The sequence below is a fragment of the Monodelphis domestica genome, chromosome 2, assembly GCF_027887165.1.
Source record: "Monodelphis domestica isolate mMonDom1 chromosome 2, mMonDom1.pri, whole genome shotgun sequence".
NCBI lineage: Eukaryota > Metazoa > Chordata > Mammalia > Didelphimorphia > Didelphidae > Monodelphis > Monodelphis domestica.
The window spans coordinates 62130323-62155632 of record NC_077228.1 but is presented as its reverse complement, the minus strand read 5'-3'; the positions used below and the strand labels follow the sequence as shown (position 1 = coordinate 62155632).

The window sequence follows — 25310 nt, the reverse complement described above, 5'->3', positions numbered from 1 at the left end:
GAATGCTGTCATTGTTATGATTTTTCTCCCTAAACTCTAGTCCAGTTCCCTACAATGACTTTAGCTATTTCTGCTTGAAAACAATGACTGTCTGGGACATTCAAAGATATTCCTCCATCAAGGGGCATCTTGATTACATGCCTCCTCTGAAATTTGACAACTGCTTCTTGCAAATGCTACAATTTTGATTCCATTCTCAAGTATTTAGACTCCTTAATTTTTATGAACTCATGGAGATAACATAATATAGTAATAATACAATAATCATTTTCCTGGGTGTCTGTTTCATACAAATTCAGGCTTAAACTTTGCTATATGTTAATAGAAGAAAAAATTTAAATAAAAATTTTAAAGCTCAAAACTATGCTCCTTTAAGATGATTTCAATTTCCCTATTTAGATTTTGATTGGGATGGTAAAGGAATTAAGGGCATTAGAACAGCAAAGTGGTTGATTGTGTGAATTGAGTGAACCACATTTATATTTTGTGACTTGGTTCTGGTGTTAGCTGAGTTCCCTTTCTATTCAATTATGGATCTAGTCTATATTCTTTCTTATGAGAAAGAAATTATTCAATTATAGGAATTGGGAATAAATCTTACTGCATTGTTGGAACCTAAACCTGCATGGCTGGGAAGCTGGATCACTATCTGTTCTTAAAGATTCTTAATTGAGAATCTAGATCAGTGATGGCAAACCTTTTAGAGACCTCATGCTGTGCCCCCCATGAGTGCTGGATGCATCCCACCCCATTACTTCCATTGGGGTGCTGGGAAGAGAGGTGGGTGAAGTGAAAAAATGTCCCTAGTGCAGGTGAAGAGGGGGAAGAGAGTGGCCTGAGCAATCTGCTCCCCTCCAGCTCTGCAGCCTGTGAACCACCCACTCTACCCCTTATATACTCCCACTGGGCTACTGAGCAGAGGGAGAGGTGAAGTGAGGAATGTCCTCAGTCTGGATGGAGAGAAGGGAGCAGCTCTGCCTGAGTCCCTCTGCCTTTCTAGTAACAAACTTGGGGAGGGGTGTGTGGTACCTGTGCCCACAGAGAGCACTCTATGTGCCATCTTTGGCATGTGTATCATGGGCTCACCATCACTGATCTAGGTTATGCACACCAGAAACCTAGCCTAATCCAAAGATTGATGCAAGTTTTCTCACAATCTCAAGCAACCCATTTTTCTTATCTGAAACCTGGCCCTGGACTGATCATTCAGTTACTGTTTCCATATTTCACTGATTATTCATAAACACAGGAAGTATAATAGCTCTTTTTCTGTATTCAAGGAACTATACCTGTTCACCCTGATCCTCCCAACTTGGAAAAAGTCCCTAATATTTTATCCAATTAAAATTAAGATTACCTAGTATTGTATTTTTACTTTTAGTCAATTTGCCTTTTGGGATTGTTTTTAATGTAGAAAAGTCTGTCTCCCCCTCTATTCAGGGTCTAGTCCTAAGCTGAGGAAAGGGGCTGGTCCTGATTTGCTTGGCAGTTGACATGCATTGCCTAATGAATCAAAATGCTTAGAATCTTGAACTTTATTTAAAGCAACTCAAGCCCTTTAGCCCTTTTGATTTTTCTTCATATAATATCTTCAACTATGTTTGTACTATCAAAGTAGAAATATACAAAGATCTGATTCTCAAAGAGGGTATTTTTTGTATGATACCATGCATTGATTAGCTTTATGAAGATTTTTTAGCTACTTGTATGCTGTGGGACTATAGCTGAAGTTCCTATTGTTTGGAGGGAGTCATGTTTCTTAAAGGGGGATTTATTGATAGATTGAGTGCCTTCCCCAAAGTAACACACATTGGTTGAGTATTAAACACACAAATCCAGATGCACAACACTATTTATCTTGCACTTGAAAGTTTGAAAATCACTTTAAAAACATAATTTCATATGTTTCACCACAAGCCTATGAGGTAGGTACTAATCAATCAATACACCAGACATTACTCTATGTGCTAGGTATATAAAAAGGAAAAAAAAAACCAAAAACTCAGCCACTTTAAGTCAGAGTTTACATTCTCTCAAGGGAGACAACATATACACATCAGTAAATACAAAATCAATAGAAAGTAAATATAAGATAGCATTTGATGAGGGGGTGCTAGCAGCTGAGAGGATCAATAAAGGGCTCATATAGGATTTAAATACATAATTAAATGCATCATATAAAGATGAGGAAAGTAAGGCTCAGAGTGAGGTTGTGACCTTTCCAGAGTTATAGGAACATAGATTTAGGGCTGAAAATTTCCTTAGAGGCCATCTGTTTCCACTCCCTCATTTTACAGATGTCAGAGAGGTTTACCGAGTTAGGTGATATGCCCAGGGTTAATCAGGTCATTAATGACAGGCAGAACTTGAACCAAGATCCTCTGAATCCAAACCCAGTTTTTTTTTTTTCAAATATAGTGCCTTTCTTGATACTATTCATAGGATTGACTACAAATTCAGAAGATTCCTTTACATTTTCCTGGAGGAGAACACTCCAGTGATGCATCTCACTTCAGCCCCACACCTTCCCCCTACTGAGATACTGGCCCCTTTGCTATTTCAGGAACAAGACATTCCATCTCCAGGCCATAGACATTTTCACCAGCTATATCCTAATCCTAGAATGCTCTTCTACCTCCTGAATTCTCTGATTCCCTTCAAGTCCCAGCTAAAATCCCACCTTTTACTACAAGTCTTTCCCAAACCCACTTAATTCTAGTGCCCTTCTAATGTTGCTTATCTCCAGTTTCTCCTGTTTATAGCTAGTTTGTGCATTGTTATTTTCATAGCTATTTCCCCCCACTAGATTCCTGCTCCTTGAAGGCAGGAATTAATTTTTTTTTTGCCTTTATAGTCCCTGTTCTTAGTACAGTAAATGGCAAATAGAAAATATTTAATATTATGCTGAAATGAATCAAATTACTGATCATTGACATTAAGAAACTGACCTGTAACCCCAGATTCTGGTGATATTAATTGGATCAGAACCTAATCCACCGGGAGTGCTATGGAAGAATCCTAGTTGAACATTTCTTTTCCAATTCCCATATATTCAATCCATGACCCAAATCTTTTTTTACTTTAAGTGACAGGACCAAGGTTGTCTCTTTCCAAAAAATGGCACCCTACCTGACTACCTTCTTGGAGGGAAAAGGTATAGGTCAGATTTTGCTCGTTGCAGCTAAAGAAATAATGCTTTTTTTTTTTCATTCATCCCTCTCTTCCTCTACCATAGGACTTTAAAGATAGAATTCCATCAGATCCCTGGACTACCACCCACTTCATCATCCCTACATAGAGGTTCAAGGATAGAGCTAGGTAGCCCTCCCTCACCATCCATCCTGCAAGTCAGGGTGAGGGTCCAACATTCTCCTAAAGAGCTCCTAACAGTCTTGTTGACTTAAAACAATGGGAAAGAGAATCTTTGGCAAAATTGTGAATGCCATACTCTCATTTTTGCACTTTTTACTCCCTTTCAGTGGTGTGCCAGCTTTATTCTGCTGCCAGAAGAAGAGGGAGCCTATGGGCATGGACTGTTACATATGATGCTGTTACAACAACTATACTGACTGATTTTGTTTAACTGTTTCTTTGTTACAAGCAAAGGCTAACTAGATAAATGAGCGGAGACTATAAATGAAAGGTTGAATGTAAGTACAAAAGGGCATGAATTAAAAAATTTTTTTAAAGAATTTTCTTCTGAAAACAATCTATTTTTTCACACAAATGACAGAAAGATTAAAGTTTTGTTTGCATTTTTATATGACACAAGAGGAATGAATCCATCATTTTGGAATTTTAGGTATTTCTAATAGGAGAAAGTGATTAGGCAGGCAGTGTATGACTAAAGCTATGCCTTTGACCTATGTCATATATAATCCAGGATTGTATTATAATTTATAATATGAAATAATGAGATTAATTTTTGTAGGAGGTCCTATAGAAATTCACTTGTTACTTTACAGTCAATTAGTGGGCAAGAGTCAATAGGATGGATCTCCTCCACATCCACAGACCCATGATTTGGGAGCCAACATAAAAAAGTCATGACTTAAAAATAAAGTTCATGTAAATCAACATAAAAGAGAGAGATTAATCTGGCAGCAGAAGTAGTCCATCCTCTAAGATGGTGTATAATGAGTTGTAGATAAGATTAGAAGGTCTCCTGAAAGTTGTTAAATGTAACTAAGATAAAATGAGTGCTCTGGGGAGAAGGGGTGCAAGAGAAGAGGGGAGTAAAGGAAGGCTGAGCCATGGAGGTAGCCCAGAAGCAAATCTTTGAAGGAAGAAAATTTTAAAAGAGCTGATGAGAGACTGTCCTCAGGCATGGCAAGGACAACCTGCTGAAATGCCTCAGATGGAAGATAGGCTGTTGAGTTCATGGAACAGCAAGTAGGAATATTTGACTGGAAATCAGAGCATCTGAAAGGGGTAGAAAGATATCTCATGATGTGATGGGAAAAGCACTTGATACAGAATCAGAGGCTGTAGGGTCTGAATCATGATGCTACCGCCTATGTGACCTTGGGAAAGTTGTTACCTCTCAGAAAAGTAAGAGACTTAGACTAAGGCAACCTCTGAGCTTCCTTTGCCACAAGTAAAAATTCTGAAAGACTCAGTTCCGGGTAAGAAAAATCAATTTATTGATTAGGCTAACAATAACCAATAAATTAATGGTCCATGATCTCTCTCAGTCATCAGAGACAATTTATTCAGAATCTTGAATCATTTAAATACAATTCTGAAAACTCATTATTTTAGTCCTCTCCTTGAGGCAACTGAATCCATCTCTAATTAGTAGATATCTAAAGAGGAAGTGGGCTAACATTTTTTAGTCCTTCCCTGATCCCCTAATTATGTTGGGTAGGGGAGTGGGGCAAGTCCCATGTCTTATCACAGGACTCCAATCTCCTTGCTGATTTTGATGGAAAAATCAAGTTAGAAATCTGGTTATATTTTACTTCCATCCTTCATCCTAATGAATGAAATCAAAGACATAGCCATGCTACCTTTGGATATGTATAGTTGAAACTACTTTTGTTTACTAGAAAGGATGGAACTTACATTTTCAATCTCAATTATCCTAATTTTAGAAGATGCTCTGGGGCAAGGACATATAATATCATTCTTAGGATTGTCAGGACAAAGGAATAAAAAAAAGATTTGGATATAAAATGCAGTGTCCACAGCAATATTAGAATGAAAATGTAAGTGGTAACTAACAGAATAAATAAAATACAATAAATCACATGGTTTTCTGAGTCATTATGTGACCTTAAGGGATCCTTAGGTATAGTTTTAGTTGTTCAGTTGTTTCTTTAGTCACGTCTAACTCTTTGTCACTACATTTGGGATTTTATTGGCAGAGATATTGGAGTGGTTTGCCATTTCCTTCATCAGTTCATTTTTATAGACAAAGATCTGAGAGAACTAGATTTAAGTGACTTGTCTCAGGGTAAGTGTCTGAGGCCAGATTTGAACTCAGGAAGATAAGTCTTCCTGCTTTTAGGCCTGGCAATCCATTACACCACCTCTGCTGCCTTGCTATATACAGCTTAGTGGCCCTTTCTTTTATTTGAATTTAACATCTGCACTAACCCATGTTCCCTTTCTCTGTGGCAACTTTTCATAGAACAATTTTGATAGAGCAATAGGATAGAAAACCAAATCACAGGGGATCATAGATTTTGGCTTAGGAAGAGGCTTTGGAAATTACCTAATCCTATCTTTCCTTTTTAAGAAACTGAGGCCCAGAGATGTTAAGGTAAGTGATTTCTCCAAAGCTACATAGGAATCTGCACTGAATATAAACTATTGCTATTGATCTGTGAAAAGATTTAGTCAGTTCTCTTGTGGTTTGTAGAGAGCAAAGTTAACTAAATAGTATGACATAATAAAATTGAATTTCAATGTGAAGAGTTAGAGTCCGTTAGTGGTCCCTGTGCTATTCCATTGAGTTTTTCAAATTTAAAGACATATGTAGTCAGAAAGATCTGCTATTCACTAGCTGCATGAATTTGGGGCAAATCGCTTGAATTCTTATAGCCCTGGTTTCCTCACCCATAAAATGAAGAGGTTGAACCAGATGGTTCCCAAGAATCCTTTCCACCTCAAAAATTCAATGTTTCAGATTACAGGAAGAGATCTCTGCTAGCAATGAATCCAAAGCCTATATCCAATTTGCAGTCATGGTTTACTTATTCATAGGTTTAAAGCCAGAAGGCACACCCTGCCTACATATACAAGAAGAACTTTCCAAATTAAATTTGACCCAGTGTGAGCAAATTTGGGGGTTTCATTAGAGGGGTATGGGTGTAGACACTGCTGCTTATTACTTGGGGTTCTCCTGACTGTCCCTTCATTTTACTAATAAGACATGCCCTTTGAATATCCAATTGCTCATCTCACTACCTTTCTTGGGAAAAGCAAGAAAAACTTTATTGCACAAATTTATCTATCCAAACCAGAGGTCAAACCCACGTGTTATACCAGCTTAGACTCAGGTGAATGACATAATTATAGGAATTGAAGGGAACCTTAGGGGACTCTCTATTCCAACACCCTCTTTTTACAGATCACTTGCCCAAGGACCTACATCAGCTTTTATCTCAATCATTCAGCTCTTAATGCAACTTTGTACACACACCACTCAAATGCAGTTGCTTCAGGCAAGGAGTTGGTGTGTAGCACCACCATCAGAATGGGTGAGTGACTCTTTGAGGTCACTTTTTTTAGTGAAGTTCCTCAAGAAGAGGTCTTGGATATTTGCTGAGCTTTATATAGCAATTTTGGGTTTGCAACACATTGACTTAAATGATTTCATTTGCTCTTCATAACAACCCTGTGAAATAAGAACTAAAGCTATTATTATGGCCATTTTATTGATGGAGAAACTTCCAGGTCAGAGAGGTCAAATGATTTCCTTGTAGTCACAGAGGAAGTAAATGTTGGAGATAGGATTTGAACACAGTTCTTTCCCAAGTGAAAATTCAGCACCTTTCCCACCATACCATACCACTCTTCCATATGATCACAGTGATCATCGATATTGAGCTTCAATAGACATTAGAAGCTACTTAGACCAACCACCCTCATTTACAGATGAGGAAATTTACCCAAGGACACAAAGACAGTAAATATCTGAGGTAGAATTTGGATTCATATCCTTGAACTCTAGAACTGGGGCTCTTTCCACTGAAAGAAGCTGCCTCTATGGTTTGGTGGAATCTTGAAGCTGAAATGCCTTGCACAAAAGTGTCCATCAATAAATACTCATTGAATGAAGGAATAAAATGTATTTACCTCAGTTGTTAGCATGGAGTAATGGAGGAACAGTGGGAAAGATACAATTTGGGAATAAAGAGAAATTCAATCCCTTCAGTCTCTGACATCAAACTAGCTTCTCTGGTTTCTGGTTCCTGTCACTTTATTATCTCCATTTCTCATGATTATTTACAGTTGTCGGAAGGAAAGCACAGTTTTCTTTTTATCTCTATATTTTTATTTATTTTCTTTCCCTTCCATTTCATTCTGGAGAAGGGACTGGAATAAATCTTTCCCTTTCACCACACACACTCATACACATGCACATGTGCCCTGAACTCTTAGGCACATGTGTGTATATGCAGTAATGCCTTTATGCTGGGAGTTGACCCATTGCTTTTATGACAGTGTTGCTTTTAAAAACAATGTTAGCCCCATGCCAGCTCTTTCCAGGAATTAGCACAGACCTTCAGAAGATTTCCAGTGTGAACCCTACAGAGCCAAATGCCCACTGAATGAGCCCTTTGGGGGGCTCCAGAACTCTAGCCAGACCCAGAAGCAGCCCTGCAAAGGGCAAATTCCTTTTGGCTGATGGCTTTTAACTCTGGCAGATAAGGGAGGGTATTTGAGGGAAGAAGTTATTCTCTGCCTCACACAAACCTGCTAATGCAAAGATTCACCGTGTGAGAGGAGATTCTGGGAAAAGATACTTCTCCATGAAAGAGCATCTCTAGCCCATTGCTTCACTTGCGATGAAGAAGTTAACCTGGAAATAGTGACAGACTCAATTCAATGCAACACACATTTAGTAAGTGTTGCAGCCATTTCTTGACCTAATTTCTTTTTTTTTCTTTTTTTTTCACCTTAGCTTCTGTCTTAATATCAACTCTCAGAGGAAGCGCATGAAGGGCTTGGCCCCTGAGGCTAAGTGACCTTGATCAAATTTCCAAACAACTAATAAGAATGACTACCTTCATCTAGGACACATATAGTGAAGGTCACAAAGCATCTATCTACCTGGCAATATTTATTGCAGCCTAACAGATCATTTCATTAAGAAATATTTTCTAGAATAGCAACATAAACTTGCCCTCACCATAAGTTTTCATGCTGGTAGAGGGCAGGTTTTGTTTTACTTGGTGGATGAGGAAACAGAGGAACAAAGGGTTTGACTTGGCCACCTAGTGAGCTAGAAGGAGGGAGAGAGGCAGGAAAGGGGAGAGGAGTCAGGAATGAAGGCCAGGTCTTTTGATTTCCCATCTGGTGCTGAGGACATCCTGCTTTTCCACTGGAGAGGCTACCCCCTCACAACATGGCGGAAAGGGAGTGTGCCTGGGTTGCCATGGCAGTCCTAAACTAGGAAGCCTATTTCCAAAAGGAAAAGTAAGCTCAGACGGTTGAACTAAATATGGTATAGGTTGAAACAAATGTTTCAACACTTACCTCAACTAGTTTAGTCCTTGAAAAACTGATTAGCCATCTCAAAGCTGGGTGAGCTGTAAGTTTGTCTCAAAAGTCCTAATTTTTTTTTGAAAGAAGACTGTCTTCTGATTTAGTATTCACATTATTATCCATTCTAACACATCCCTTACCCTGAATTCCACCCCCATCCTGTTCCCAAATTTGTTTTTACTTACATATGAAAACTGTAAGAATTTCAGAGAATTACAAAGGTTACAATTTAGACATAGGCATGTCTGATGGATTACATCAAAAAATGACTCAAGAAAAGAGTCTGGTGTTCAGAGCTCCCCTGCTTAGGTAGACAGTCCCCTGAAAGCCAGACCCTGGGTTCACTCCAAGTTTGGTGGTGAGAGGTTTTGAATAGGTTTCTTCTATAAAATCTGTCAATGAACATCCTACACCAAATTTCTGTTGGTGAAAAGCCTTTTACACTGAGATCCTCTCTTTCCACTCCTCTAAAGAACAGTACAGCCTGGAAGCCATGAGGCAACAGTAACCCTCTCTGACTTCAGGCTGATTCTAGATCTTTGGCATTCCTGATATCCCATGAGCTCCCAACAGAGCTTCTTTCTTCCCTGCAGATGCTGTTGCTGCTACTTCCAGAGAGATGACTCCAGCAACTTCATCAAGGGTGGATAATAGAGCTCTTTTCTTTTCTTTTCTTTTTTTACATTTTGGTATCTTGTACTACGGTGTCATCCTGGGAAGAGATGAGAAAAGAAATGAATTAAGAAAAGAGCAGGAAAATCCTGCTAATACTTGTACAGTTCTCCTAGAATACAAAGTTTAAGTTCCCCTGCTTTGTATTTGTGCCTTTCTCTACCATCTGGCGCCATCTTGCCTTCTTTATTGTTTGAATTAGTCTAGTAAGTGATAAGGCACAAATATTCTGACTGCTGGTCTCATCATTATAAATACCATCTCCTGTCTTTAACTATTGCTATGATCAAAAAAGTGAAAAATGCATCACCTTATTTACTGACAATGAGCTTCTGAAAATTTAGTCCATCTTTAATCATTACTATGACCAAAAAAATTCATCACTTTACTTACTGGTGAAATTTTCTGCAAATTTAATCAGGCTTGTACATGAATGACTGACATAAAGTCTGTTGCAAGCCCTGGTCCTATATATACCTAATTTCAATATTTTTGTAATTCTCTGATATGTCTGGGCTACTAGTTATTTCTTATACATAAAATTATCTCTACCATCTCCAGGTTTTTTTTTGCACAAAGCTGTGACTCATGCTTGCAATGCACGCTTTCCTTACTCTTATCTCCTAGAGTTCCTAGATTCCTTCAATGCATACCTAGGTCCATTCCAGTTGTTAGTATTTTCTGCCTCCTGAAATTAATTTATATTTACTTAAATACTCATCATGACAGTGGAATGAAAAACTGTAAGACAGGGAGTCCTCTCCTTTAGCTTGGAGTACCTGCTGCTGAGTATTATGAAAAGACATTCTTCTAGAAACATATTGTGGGGCAGATGGGTAGCCCAGTGGATAGAGCGACAGATCTGGAGTTAAAAAGACCTGAGGTTCAAATCTGATGTCAGACTCTTCCTAGCTGTGTGACTCTGGGCAAGTTACTTAACCCCAATTTCCTAGCTCCTACTATTCTTCTGTCTTAGAATTAATACTAAGACAGAAGGTAAAGATTAAAAAAGAAAAGAGAAGAAGCTAGGTTAAGAAATTCCTCCAACACTTAATAAATTTTAGTTTTTTGGATTGAATTGAGTTGGATCTCTTGTCACTTCCCTGTATGTACAAAATATTCTGATCAGACTCTTCTTTGCATTATGTTTGGCATTTGAAGGCTTCCTGTCATGAGTCATGCAGTTTCTTAAATCTGAAATGCCTTCTCTTTCTCTCTTATCCTGTATGTATTTTTATCCAACTTTTTAAAGCCCAATTCAAATGGGAATTGGATACTATTATTATCCTCATCTTTGCAGTTGAAACTGAAGCAAACAGTCTCAATGACTTGCCCAGAGGCACACAGCTAGTAAGTGTCCTAGGCAAGATTTGAACTTGGGTCTTCCAGATTCCAGACCTGGTGCTCTATCCATTGTATTACCTACCTGCCTCCATTGTTGTAGAGCTGTTTTGGAGGCAGAGGAGGGATCTCAGTACAACCAGGAGTAGTTTGAGGGTAACTTAGATGGTCAAATACCATCTCAACCAACTTGATTATTTTGCCTTTTTGTTCTGTTTGCATTAGTCTCTGGATCAGAGATTTCAACTTGTGAAGGACTGTTGAGTTCTACTCTAAGGAACCTGAGGTCCAGAAAAGTCCAATGACCTTCCCAAAGTCATGCAGCTAATAAGCAGCATACCTGGGTTTTGAACCCAGGTTTCCTCATTTCAGATTCCTTTCTCTTTGCATCACACAGATCTCTATAGCCACTCAGAGGATATTTGAGGACTCCAGGATGTCCCAACAATGCCCCTGTCCTCTGCATCCTTCAGGGACTCCATACCACACTGCAAACCAGTTATTTCTCATATAACCCAAAGTCCATACTATTGTTTTCACTGAACTATGGGCTTATTTACTAACACATTTAATCAATCACTCATTGCTTTCTGAGTCTCTAGTCTGGATTTGCCTAGATACATTGCAAAAGGGAGGGAGAAAAGGATAGATGCAATGCCCATGCAAATCCCAAACAAATAGAAACGATTCTTCTGGAGTCTCAGTCAAGCCCCACCTGCCCCATGATACTTTTCTTGACTCCCTTACTCTTCTGTGACTGACTGATCTGGTCTCCTCTATCTCTTATGGCTCTCATTTTCATTTGAGCCTCATACAGGATTACTTAATTTTTTATATCTGTAAGTTTTGTACTAAATCTGTTATTTCATTCTCATAGAGATCTCCAGGTGAAGAAAATCTCTCCATTAATAAAGATTAACATCTGAAATTTGTAGAATGGAGGTTACAACTTTTTTAGGATTCAGAAACAAATTTGAACCTGAATTTTACTGACCTCGAGACCAATTTTCTATCCATTATGTCACAGCTGCCCTTGTATATCCCCTTTCTCCCAACTATTCCAAGTATTTGCCTCATAAAGGTGTTATGGAGATCTCTGAGCTAATCTCTAGTAGTGCAAATTGATAATCAATGCTACGTAAGAAATCTAAAGCATCCCTTATTTTAAGTTAACTAAAGTCATTTGATTTCAGCATGGCAATATTACAGAATTTCAGTCAGAAGGCATCTCAGAGATCATGTAGGGCTATCCAAGTCTGATTTGTGAACTAATCCATAATATCCCTAACTTCTTGAAGAGTTCTGATAATGGGGAACTCGATACCTTTTTTCCTTGTATCTCCCCTCTCCACCAACCCCCATCCCAAGGGTTTGGAAAGCTTTAATAGCTAAAAATTTTCCTTAATGTTGAGCCAAAATCTGACTACCTATAACTTCTTTCTGTAGATACTAACTAGTTCTGCCCACTGGGGTCAAGCAGAAAAAGTTTGATCTTTTTTTCTACATGACAAATCTTCCAATACTTGGAATAATTGGGAGGCATGTGACAAGGGAGGCAGATGATAACTAGAAATACTACCAATTTACCTCTGCACTGCAGGTGGGTTGCACAGTTGGGGCTTCATTGGTGGTCTCAGAATCTGTTGCTGGCTGAGAATGCCCTGTCACAGGATTGCTTCCTTCATTGTGTGTTATTTCTTGATCGTCTGTCTTCTCAGAAATACTTTCCTTTTGTTCATTCTCTTCTTCATCTTTTTCTGGCTCAGTGGTATTATCTCCTTCTTTTTCTTCAGGGGCATTCTGGGGCCTCTCCTCATCTGTCCCTATAGTGGTACTCTGTTGTGGGTCTCCATCTTTAGCCCCTATGTTCTTCTGACCAGGTTTCTCCTTTTCATCTTCTTCAGGTTTCTCAGATGTCTCCTCCTTCTCTGAACTGGGGACCTCATTTTTCTTTTCTTCTCTGTCTCCTCCAGAATCCCCCAGAGATGCCTCCTTTTTATCCCCCTTTGAGTTCTCACATGCTGTTTCCTCCTTATTATCTGTGGCTTTCTGTGGTTCTCCATCATCTTCTATTGTAGTCTGCTGTTTCTCCTCTTGATTCTTCACAGTATTCCCACATGATTTAGCGTCTTCCAAGGCTCTGCTCCTTTCTGCTGGATTCTCTGTCATACTGCATGATCTCCTTAGCAGAGGTTTGTCATCAGACTCCAGCTTTCTCCTCAGCTCTCTGCCCATTGCCCTGTTACCAGACTGGGGAGACCCCAAGGCTTTGCTCTTGGATGCAAACACCTCATCACTGTCCTCTTCCTTGGCACCATTCTCCTGAGATGATTCAGCTGCCCCCAAATCCCCCAGATCCACCCCACAGTCTGACTGAGACCGTCTGAATCTTCTGGAGGGAGGCCTCCTCTTTATTGACCCCCGGGTCCGCACCTGAAGGATGAAATCAGTACAAAAATGTGTTATGACATCTGACAATTTGGTCCTTGCTTTGGCACCGATGATAGTCAGAAGATTCATATCCACTCATCCCTTGCCTTGTCAGACTTTCTTCCTCCAGTTCAGCCTTCAATGGAAATAAAAGAAGGCCATTTCCTACCAAAAAACTGAGGACAAGCCAGCATTAACAAGGTCTAAAAAATCTAGAGCTTATAGAAGTTCAAAACAGAGCTGGCTGAAGCTATCCAATATTCTGCTTCTGTGGAATGACGTATCCTCTGGAAATGATGTAACTTGCCTAATGAAGGCTTCATGTGAGTCTGCTAAGTTTTATCAAGACTCTGTGAAGTGTAAATCTAAATAGAGGTGTCAGAGACAGGCTGACATGGTGAACAGAGTGCCAGACTTGGAGCCCAAATGACCTGAGTTCGAGTCTTACTAGTGCTAGCTATGTGGACATGAGAAAGACTCTACTTGGGGCTTCAGGCAACTCTCTAAAACTAATTCCTTCCTTCCTTCTTCCCTCTCTCCCTCCCTTCCTACTTCCCTCCCCTCCTCTCTCTGACTCTGTCTGTCTGTCTGTCTGTCTGTCTGTCTCTCTCTCTCTCTCTCTCTCTCTCTCTCTTTCTTTCTTTCCCCCTGGTATCAGTTCTAAGACAGATGAATGACAAGGGCTAAATAAACAATTGAGATTAAGTGACTTGCCCAGGATCACACATCTAGGAAGTGTCTGAGTCAAATTTGAACTCAGAACTTCTCATCTCTGAACCTGGCACCAGGCTTGGCACTCTGATCTCCATGTTACCTAGTTGCCCCAATTAGTATGTTTCTTTTTTCTTTTTTAGTTGGTATGTTTCTAAGCAATTGCACATGAACAGAAGTTTTTAAGTTAACTTTTAACCATATTTTCCCACTGATGTGCTTAAAAATTATTTGTGATCAAATTGTGAAATTGTCTTTGGTCAATCAGTACCCCCTTAACAGTCTAATTTCTTTGCCTTCCATCCTGATTAGTACTTTCTTTTCTTTTTTTTAGTGATAACATATTTATTAAAGATTTTCCATGTGCCAGAAACAGTATTAACCTGATGATATTGATTCCAAAGCATCATTCTCTGTTTAATACATTTTGCAAATATTAATTAAAATATGTATAAATGTAATCTCTTTTTATTTTAAATAATGCCATAATTTTTGACATTGCACCATGAAATTGGAATGCAACAAGGAAAAAAAACCTAGGTAGTTACACATATTTTTTAATGAATAAATACTGACCTAAGTGGTGCTATAGCGAAAGGGTGTTTCAAACCCCTGTGTTTTTTTTTTTTATTAAGACTATAAGCAGAAGAATCCTAACCAATTGGAGAAAGAGAGTTGAGGCACACTCGTGCAAAGGTAAAACCTGGAGGTAGATCATATGTGTTCAGAGTTTAGCCTAAAACCTATAGGAAACTACAGGTTCTAGTTAGTGGCTAGTGTGCCTCACCTGATGGCCAGAACACTAGAGTTCAAATCTGACCTTTGATTCAAAGGATGAGTTAAGAGCTTGGAGTTAAATGAGTTTCATGCACTGATTAGTACTTTCTGATTCTGTAATAGGTCACATTTATGTTGAACTCTGAGGTTTAAAAAGTGCTCACCTTATCAGAACCCCGAGATTTGCTTCAGGTATCCTTGATCATAGATTTACCTCTGGAAGGGAACTCAGAGGTCCTCTAATCCAACCTCCTCATTTTGCAGATAAAGAAATGGAGGTCCAGAAATCTCAATACACTGTTTTGTTTGTTTTTACTCCTTACTTTCTGTCTTAGTATCAATTCTAAGATAAAGAGGGCAAGGACTAGGCAGTCAGGGTTAAGTGACTTGACCAGAGTCACACCTAAGTATACTGTTAACAAGTGTCAGAACTGAGAATTAAACCCAGGTCTCCTGAATGAGTTCAGGATTCTTTCTACCACATCATACAGAACTTCTGTAAACAACCACTTAAAACAGAAGCTCACATTCTCTGGGACAGTATAAGGAAGGCTGAATGTAATATCCAAGGGTCTAGATTCAAATCTTGATTTTTATCATGTGCAACCTGTATGAGCTTAGACAAAGTACTATAATCTTTCTGGATCTCAATTTCCTCAACTGTAAATGATGGGGTTGGACTAGATGACCTCTGAGGTACCTTCTATCTCTAAAGCTACGGTTCTATTTCTAGATAATCTGTATATGACAATATGCTTTGCATACTGCATGTATAGAACCTGTATCTTATTGCTTGCCTTTTCAAGGAGCAAAGAGGGAATTTGAAACTCAAATATTTAAAGAATGAATCTTTAAAATTGTTTTTACATGCAATTGAGAAAAAAAAAGAATTTTTTAAAAAAGAAATTCTGTAGAAACGCCTTTTACAAAGGAAAAGATTACTTCCTCATTTTTATCTATTTCATGTGTTAAGATGTGTCCAAAGAGTTTTCTTAAAGCAGGACATAGGGTACTATTGCTGTCAAGGTCAGTGAATGGTACATGGAACTTATCTCTTTAATGAAGACCAGAAAGATTCATCAAACAGTTGTCTCTGCATAACTACAGTCTGACAAGCTATCCTGTGCGCACAGATTCATCAGAGCATTAGCTGTCATTTTTGGCTTTTGATGTAACTTTATCTATGTGGTTGGAAGCAGTTTTAACTCCTCTCTTCTCCCCATCCTGGGTGGAAGGGGCAGGGAAGGTGGGGATAAGGATTGTGCAACTACATTCTCTGGCAGTTAAAGGAATTATGTACCAGGGGATCTTTAGGTCAGGAGGAGGAAGGAGAAAGGATGGGAGGAGAAGGGATGAGGTAAAAAGTTCCTCCAAATGTTTTTTGCTTTTTGCCAAATTCAAATTCTCTCTGGATAGTAGTAGAACTTGCAGAATTTCCACCCAAAACCTAAACCAAATACCCATTTTTCTTTTTTAAAAATCTTATTTTTTAGTAATATCTTTTGTTTTTATAAACCTTGCATTCCAAATAAATCCCTCCCCTCTTCCCTACTCAGTGAGGCATCCCTTGTAACAAAAAAGAGAAAAAAAGCAGGTCATCAAGACCAGTCAACACCTCTGATGTGCCTGACAGTATGTACAATGTTGCATACACATTGCTCCTCACATCTTACAAACAAGGTTTTCTCAGCTTTTCTCCAGGGTCAAATTTAGTCACTATATTTACCCAGCACTCAGTTTCATGTTTGCATTCTTCCCATTTGCATTGTTATAATTATCTATAGTCATTGTGCTTATTGCTGTCTTGAAATGTGCGTATTTCATTTTGCATTCGTTCATCTAGGTCTGTCATTACTTCTCTAAATTCTTCATAGTCATTTCGTCTAGGCATAGTAATATTTCATTACTTTCATATGCCATGATATGTTTAGCCATTCCCTAATAGATGGCCAGATGCCTACCTTTCCCCCAAGTGACAAGGCTTTCTTTTGACCTGAGACACATTTTTTGCTTGTTAAATTAAAATTTTCTGGTACTTCTTTCCCTCCTTCCCTTCCCTCTCCTCCCCACACTAGAGAAGGCATCATTTGAAAAAAAAAAGCCACATACACATACATATAGAAGAAGAGACATACCTTATTGTAACAAGGTAGATGGATGCCTTCAGGGGGTTGGTCAAAACTGACTGGCACCTCCTCTGGTTCACTGGACCGGGATCTAACGCCTGGACTGCTGGGGGTGGAAGGAGGACTATGAAATGGAGACACAATGGCCTTTAATCCAGGACTTTTAGGTGAGGCACCTGGCAACAGGGCAGTGGGATCAAAGGCTAGATTGGCCTGTGGAAAGAAAATGAGGAATTTCTTTAGAGTGGGGAGAGAACCTTTTAGGCTGCACATCACCTGGCAGGAATGATTCCAAACTGAAGCACTCAACCTATTTTTCTCATGTTACTTAGAAGGAATTAAATGCCCACTGATTGATTGTCACATGCTCCATTTGCTGGGCTTTTACCCCCCTCTCACCCATGCCCCTACATACTAGCTGTGCCCTCTGAGGGTGCTACCCCATCAAGGTGCCAGGAGGCAGCAATGTGGACTCAGTAAATACTGTCCTCCCAATAGACACCAAGGTACAATGTCAGGGGCTCAAATCAGAGATTGGCATCTGTCTAACACTTGGGTATGAGAGAGATGGTCACCCTCTTCTTCCTAGACAGTGCCAGTTGTTTCATCTTTTCCCAGTCTAAAGGGGAAGTGAGGTGGCAGAGTTTGTGGTAGTATAATGTCTGTTGAGACAGGAAGACTTGAATTCAAATTCTGCCTTAGACACTGACTAGCTGTGTAAAATAGGACAAGGCACTTAACTTGCTTAGCATTAGTTTTCCTCATCTGTAAAATGGGGATAATAATAAAAGCCCCTATCCTGGGGTTATTGTGGGGGTCAAGTGAAATAATATATTTAAAGAGCAAACCTTATAAAGCACTATAGAAATGCTGGTTCATTATTATTGGAGTTCTGGTTATGGTAGCTCTCATCTTCCCTGAGAGCCAAGGATGGCCAGGCAAATCACATCATTATCACTTTCAGTAAAACTTTTCTACGGTTAATAACGAATTAAAAACAACTCTCAAAGGCATCCTTGAAGATGAAAAGAAATAATTGAAGGAAAAAATATAACAATAAAACAACTGATGACTTAAAAGCTGTGCAAAGAAAGAGAGGTTGGGGTTGGGGGAGGCCATTGTTGCTCCAAAGTTAGCCCTAGTTCTGTGCCTGTAAATCTTCAGGATAGGGTGGGAAGTGGGGATTATTTATCAGAAGTATTTCAGATTTATTTTTTAGCATCAGCTCTTCTATTATGCAGTGAAGAAGTCCCTTTGACTAACCATGTTCTCCCAGGTGGTATATTTTTCTGAATAGCCTTGAACCTTTCTTTTTTGATCAGAACTATGATTTTACTAGTAGAGGGAACTCCTCAAGTTCTTTCTGCTAGATAATACAGACTAGCAATTGCTCTGTAAATAATAGTTTCAGAGACTTGCATAGGGCAATGAGAAATTTAAGATGCCAACCCAGGGTCCCCCAGTCCATATGGCACAGAAGTAGGACATAAAACTAAATCTTTCTGACTTCCCTATCCACTATGCTACTTTGCTTCCTTTTAATATTATGCCATCCAAAATGTTCTGGTGTTTGTACACTTGATTTATTTAATTTAGAATTCTTACTTTATGATAATAGCCAATATTACATCAAGATTTAAGATTTCTAGAAAAAAATTCCTTCAATTTTGGGAGGTAATAGTATAAATATTATCCTCATTTCAGAAGCTAGCAGATTAGGGATTAAGTTTCATAGAACTGGCATGAATTGCTCATGTTCACATAGACTCTTAGTGGTACAGCTAAGATTAGAACCGATGTCTATTTGATTTCAAGTCCAATATTCCTTCTATTACACTTCAATTCATTATCTATAGATTTGGATGATTCCATGACTCCAGGTGGAGTTCTGGCTTTGCTCTTGCTTGCTTACCTCAAAAAACTTAGAAAAAATAGTAGACCATTGATTCTTAAATATCAGTCCAACATTTTTGGTTTAGACCCATCCTAGATCAAGTCTGGGAGTTCCTTCCTGATGTCCCTCCCTCCTCTCTCTCTCTTTCACACTCTCTCTCTCTCTCTCTCTCTCTCTCTCTCTCTCTCTCTCTCTCTCTCTCTCTCTCTATCTCTCATTCTATCTCTTTGTTTTTGTTTCTTTCTCTGTCTCCTCCTTCCTCTTTTTTTTTTGTCTCTGCTTTGCTGTCTTTCTCTTTGTCTCTGCCTCTCTCCCTTTTACTGTGTAGCAGTCCGAAAAGGGAGAAAAATCTTATAGATGTAGTATTTTTATTTGAGAGAACACTTTTGATTCATTTTCAAGTATTCAACTTTGATTTTTCTTTTGCACAATTATTGCCAGAATTTTAAGCACAAGGAAAGTACTGTTGATGCTCTGATCCAGAATTACAAAGGTGCAAGTATGTTATTGTTTCAGCCACATGGAAGTCTGAGACTACGAGAACATGACAGTATTTGTTAATTTTCAGATGACTATTCTGGAGAGTAATGTCTGATTGCATGAAATGGGAATCATAATGAATCTTTCATTATGGACCAGACAGCCTTAGTCACACATATACATTTTCCATATGAAATGGATGTTTAAGATTGGGGATGCAGAGACATGGTGCACTGACGCTCTCAGTCACTGAATGTTCTGGCATTGATCTACCAACCATTTTCCTATGTGGCAGGCATCTGGCAGTGAGCACGAATAGATCCCTAAGATGCAGTATCAGTACGAGAGAAAGGAAGGACTTATCCTTTATCTCCAGAGATAGTAATTTTGCTAACTGTTGAAAAGACTGACAACTTCTGATAGTCCAGACTGTGAAAGGTGGCATGCTTGATTAGTACACCTGTCATGTGAGCCATAGAATTCTACCTCATTGAACCAGGATCAGTAGAGTGAAAATTATTTTCTTAACATTTTTATATCTGCTAAGACTGTTACATTGATTTTGATATGCAGTCAGGTAGATAGAAAGATCAGTTTGGGTTTTTTAGATTGATCACTGAATCAGTTTATGCTGATGATCCCACTTGATTTTTATATCTGAGTTCTACAATTTCATCTCTGTATCCGGATATGATTATGCACCAGAGTATTTGTAGTTGTTAATGCTATAATGTTGTTACATTTTGATATTGCACTACTTATTGTTATGTTAAACATGCTGTGTGTATCTCTCCTTTTTGCCTCTGTCTCTCTCTTTCTCCCCTTAATAATAGTTCACATTTCTGTAATGCTTTAATGTCTTCACAAGGTGCTTTCCTCACAGTGTAGACTTAGGTTAGGAATGGAATAGTTAGTGGTCCCTAGGAAGTCTAGCATCTCCTCAAACAGCTCTCTCTCGCATACAAGTAATCATTATGTGTGAACCCCCATTAACACAGGCTGTGGAAGTTCCCTTCCCCTGGGAGCCAATTTGATCATCAACTAGTTAATAGTCACTGGAGCAATAACCAGAGTGGTGATGTGGGTTTTGCTCCAGGGCTTGGAAATTTAAGGGAGACACTGATGATATCTTCAGTCCTTTATCAATATAGAAGGTAGCATCTAATTAGCAATGACCAGGTAAAATAACAGAAGGTTAGTCCTCTGCACCTCACAGTAGATTTTTCATTGGCCCAATCCATCCTGATACTGACCCTCTCTCGCCTCAGGGCATCAGTTTCTCTAATAGCCTTCTTTTGGCATCCACACCACCCAACCAAAACTGTGCTGCTTGCCCTGGAATAAAAGTTACTGGCTATAGCTTTTGTTGCATAGGCATCATGGGGAAATTACTCTTCAACCAGGGATTGGAAAAAAAGAGGAATATCACCCCCCAGACTAAAGAGCAACCACTGGGTGATGGTAATAGAGTAGGCACATATACTTCACTTACCTGGAGTTTTTCAATCAAAGGGGAGCTTTTCACCTTGATTTTGGGAGGGTGGCAGGCATTGGGTGATGGTTTCTATAAATCAAATAGACCAAAAAAGCACTATAAGAATAGGGACAGGGAGAATTGCTTCTGAATGGAACACACAAGCCAGAGTGTGAAATAATAATAAGAGAAAAGTGCTGTCGTTTTCTCGCTTTGTGTCAGAATACTACTCACCTCAAGCAGACATTAATTCAGTGGCCCTCATCTTTGGTGAGACCACTTGGGCCTTGTAAGGGCCAGAATGTAAGAGGGGGAAACAAAAGGGTTGGACTAAATTTAAGAGTGTGGTTGCCAGAGATTAATATATCTCAAGTCAGAATGACTTTTTATGGTAGTTTATTTACAAAAAGAGAAAGAGTGAAAGTAAGAAAATCAAAGAGAGTAGATATTTACTTTGGCCCAGTTCAAACCAGGCAGGGCTTAAGAAGCCCCAGCAAAGGGGGCCCAGAGGTAAATTAAACAAGGGTTTTAGCCATAAGGCCTCTTCCAAGTTCAGGGGCCTCTCTGGAGGCTAATATCTCCAGAAAAAAAAAAAAACAGGAAAAGGAATCAGCCTTTTTCACTCAACCACATGGTAGTCCTAAGGGAAAATTCAAGAGCAGTTTGAGGTTCCCAAGTTCCTTCAAGTCAATTTCCAAGGCAAAAGACCTGATCACAGGAAGTTCTTGCCACTTTTAAAGACCCTTCCTTTCATCACTTCCTGTGGCTTCCTTCCACTTTTATGTGGACCAATGATAGCTAAAGTTTTGCTTAGGACTGCCCAGGGAGCAGTCAGTGGGTTCTGATTCGTCACCCACTTTCACACATGTGGGTCAGAGATCTCTCCCATTTAAGGATAAGTGGGGTGCATACGCTTTTGGTGATTAAATCTAAAAATGGGCAGAGGAGAGTTAATCTCATCTTCACAGCCAAAAAATTAAGGAAACCCCTCCCAGGAGAGGAGACAATTCTGCCTGGAATCCATGTCTTAGTCCTTAATTTTTTTTAAAAGGTGAGTTACCTAAACTGTGACAAAGAAGAGCAAGTAGAGTCTCTATAGCTATATAGTTGGACCCCACTTTTAAAGGATCACATATAAGCCCAAACCCTAGTGTTTGATATCTTCCCTCATTAAAAAAGCCTTGTAAACTGGCTCTCTTTAGTTAACAAGAACAATAACTCACATTTGGACTCTGCTTTAAGGTTCACAAAGTGCTTTTTTTATAATAATACGCTGAGGCAGGAAATGTGCATGTGTTTATCTTTTTAAAAACCCTACATTCCATCTTAGAACCAATACTAAGTATTGATTCTAAGGTAGAAGAACAGTAAAGGCTAGTCAATGGGGGTTAAGTGACTTGTCCAAGGTCACACAGCTCTGAGGCTAGATTTGAACCTCCTATGTCCAGGCCTACATCTCTGTTCACTGAACCATCTAGCTGCCCTGTATGTGTGTATTTTGGGTCCCCACTTAATAAAAGAAGGAATTGAGGTTCAGTAGTAACACTAATACAATCCCAAATCTAGACCATGATCTAGAAAGTATGAAACTGGGTTATAAGCTTGCATCTCTTCAATTCAAATCCAGAGAGAGTTCTTCCCCCTAGACCTGTAGGTTCTCTGTTGAGAAACAGAATCAGTAAGCACTTATTAAGTACCTATTGACCTAAGTGCTGGGATACAAAGAAAGCAAAAAGGTGCTTATTTTCTTTTAATATTGTGCTTTACTGTTCAATTCCTTAAGGCGTAGCTAGATTTCATTACTTATCTGGAAGGCACTGCAGACCTACTCATGCAGTAAGTAGGGGAAAGCATCCCATGGGGACAGCACAATTAAAAGCATTCAATTGAAAAAGAGGGAAGACCTAAAACAAGCAGAAACAATGGTGCCCAGGAGCTGGCAGTAGATGGCAGCATTTTCTTTTACAAATTTTCAACATGGGGCACATGCTATAAGACATTGCCAGGGGTGAACAGAGAACAAGGCGAAAATAGCTTGAAAAAAGAGTATTTAGTGCTAGTACTCAGGAAGGTGAAACCCGAGAAGGCTTCTAAGTGCTTGGATGTTTAGTGTGGCTCACTAGGGAGCAATCAACATGACCGACTTCTGTAGGAGAGTTCTTCCTTTCTTTCCTTCTTTCCCTTCCTTCTTCCCTCCCTTTCTCTCTCCCTTTCTTCTTTCCTCCCTTCCTTCCTCCCTTTCCTCCATCCTTCCCTCTCTCCCCCTTCCTTCCCTCCTTTCCTCCCTCCCTCTTTTCCTTCCTTCCCTCCATTTCCTCCCTCTCTCCTTTCCTTCCTTCTTCCCTCCCTCCTTTCTTTCCTTTCTTCCATTCTTCCCTCCCTCCCTCCTCCCTTCCTTCCCAATCCCTCCTTCCTTCTCTCCTTCCTTCCCCCTTTCCTTCCTTCCCTCCCTCTTTCCTTCCTTCCTTCCCTCCTTTCTTCCCTCCCTTCCTTCCCCTTCCCTCCTTCCTTCCCTCTTTCCTTCCTTCCCTCCCTCTTTCTTTCCTTCCTTCCTTCCCTTCCCTCCTTCCTTCCTCCCTCCCTCCGTCCCTCCGTCCCTTCTTTCTTCCTTTCTTCCTTCCTTCCTTCCTTCCTTCCTTCCTTCCTTCCTTCCTTCCTTCCTTCCTTCCTTCCTTCTTTCTTTCTTTCTTTCTTTCTTTCTTTCTTTCTTTCTTTCTTTCTTTCTTTCTTTCTTTCTTTCTTTCTTTCTTTCTTTCTTTCTTTCTTTCTTTCTTTCTTTCTTTCTTTCTTTCTTTCTTTCCCTTTCTTTCTCTCTCTCCTCTCTCTCTCTCTCTCTCTCTCTCTCTCTCTCTCTCTCTCTCTCTCTCTCTCTCTCTCTCTCTCTCTCTCTCTCTCTCTCTCTCCTTCTGCACTAATTATGGAAGAAAAAATAATAGCAACAAAAGTACAAAAGTGACATAGTCTCTGACCTCAAGGAGCTTCCATTCCAACGAGAAGCTACTTCAGGTACAGTGATAAATTAATACAAAACAGATGCAAATTAATTTCAGAGAGCTCTGAGCACTAATAGCTGGGACAATCAGGAAAAGGCTTGTTTTAAGTAGTAGTTTAGTGGAAGCTGGTTGAAATGAACTTCCAGGGCAGCCTTGAAGGCAGAAATACCTGAAACTAGAAAGAAACCAGGCATTCAGAGGAGAGTATGCATTTCAGGACTCGGAGATAACCTATACAAAGTCATGGAGACCAGAGATGGTTCCTTCAGGAGAATAGCAGGTAGGTGAGTTTGTCCAGAACACAGAGTGCTTCAAGGGGAATCCTAAGAAATTCTTCCCACCTCCTGCCTTCTTGGAAGTCACTAGACCATGGAGGCCTGTCCAACTCAACCCTTTCATTTATCAGATAAGGAAATCAAGGCCAAGAGAAGTGAAGCAACTTGCCCCAAGTCACCTAGAGACTAAGTGTCAGAACACTATACTGACTGGCTAGTCATCTGGTGGACTTGTGAATACTAGGACGATGAAAGGACAGCAAGAATTTCTGCTGAGGCCAGGTCTCTGATTATGACATCATGGGACCTTTGCCTTCTAGCATTTTGTAAGAGCTAACATGCATATACAAAAGAACTTCAGAGGTCACCTTTGATTTCATAGATAAAGACACTGAGTTTAAGTAACTTGTCCCAAGTCACACTGGCAAAAAGTACCAGAGGTAGGAAATGAACCGAGCCCTTCTGAGTCCGCATTAGATCTTGGCCCCACTCTGCTCATCCCTGTCCCTCCCTTCCACTCCTGTCATGACTCCCTCTTTCATGGTGCTCTGGTACTGGGCACTGTCACCAGAGGCAATCAGTGGAAGGAGAGGGCTCTGGGAAGCTCAAATCCCTGGGCTGATTCCCTACACTGTCTAAAACTGCTCACCTGGTGTATTTATAGGAGAACTTTAAAGTTCTTAAAGATTCTAGGCAAAGGAATCTAAATTATATATCCTTCTGCTGAAAAAGACTCCCTCCCTTAGCAAGTCACTTGCCTTTCCATCCAAGAATTTCATCTTTGGCTCATTGAGCTTTTGGCTATTCCATTAGTAATAGCTGGGATGTGGAGCCAGCGTAGGGGCAGCTAGGTGGCACAGGGGATAGATTGCCAGGATCTGGAGTCAGGATGACCTGAGTTCAAATATAACTTCAGCTACTTAGTAGCCATGGGACCCTGGGCAAGTCACTTATCCTTTGTTTAATCTCTGTTTCCTCATCTGTAAAATGGGGATAATAATAGCATCTCCTCCCATCCCTCCACCAGGATCATTGTGAGGTTCAAATGAAATCATAATTGTAAAGTGCTTAGCATGGTGTCTGCCATATATTGAGCACTGTATAAATATTAGCTATTATTATTTCCTTCATCTTTCTCCAGCCTCCTTTCCTATCCCTCTAGACTGTCTCCACCATGCCACAGCTGGAAGTTCACTCTGCCCTCTGGTCCCTTCCTCTGATTAGTTTGGTTCTTCCCAGGACCTGTATTGGGTCCAGGAAAGTGCCCAGACTAGTCATGTCTTTGCTCCTCTCCATGTTCTCTTCCTTATACTACAGACTTTTTTCTCTGTGCCCTCTCAGATACCTTCTCCCTACCTTTTCTCCCTTATTTCCCCCCATTAGAATATAAGCTCCTTGTGGACAGGGTCCATTTTTCTTTTT

At 39.7% G+C, this 25310-nt stretch overlaps 1 protein-coding gene across 3 annotated transcripts in view; it reads right to left on the bottom strand.

Moving 5' to 3' along the window:
* Positions 1–1834: 1834 nt before the first annotated feature.
* Positions 1835–25310, bottom strand: part of RCSD1 (RCSD domain containing 1) — an 89652-nt gene continuing 66176 nt past the window's right edge. For 2 of the 3 annotated variants that reach the window (XM_007480708.2, XM_007480709.3), the window contains 4 exons: positions 20639–20710; positions 16782–16985; positions 12316–13161; positions 1835–9427 (listed from right to left, as the gene is read on the bottom strand). In XM_007480708.2, the coding sequence (XP_007480770.1) occupies positions 9395–9427; positions 12316–13161; positions 16782–16985; positions 20639–20710 (1155 nt within the window). In that variant the 3' untranslated portion in view covers positions 1835–9394. Of the gene's footprint in view, positions 9428–12315; positions 13162–16781; positions 16986–20638; positions 20711–24646; positions 24901–25310 lie in introns of those variants that run through there. The other variant, XM_007480710.3, reaches the window with a different exon arrangement.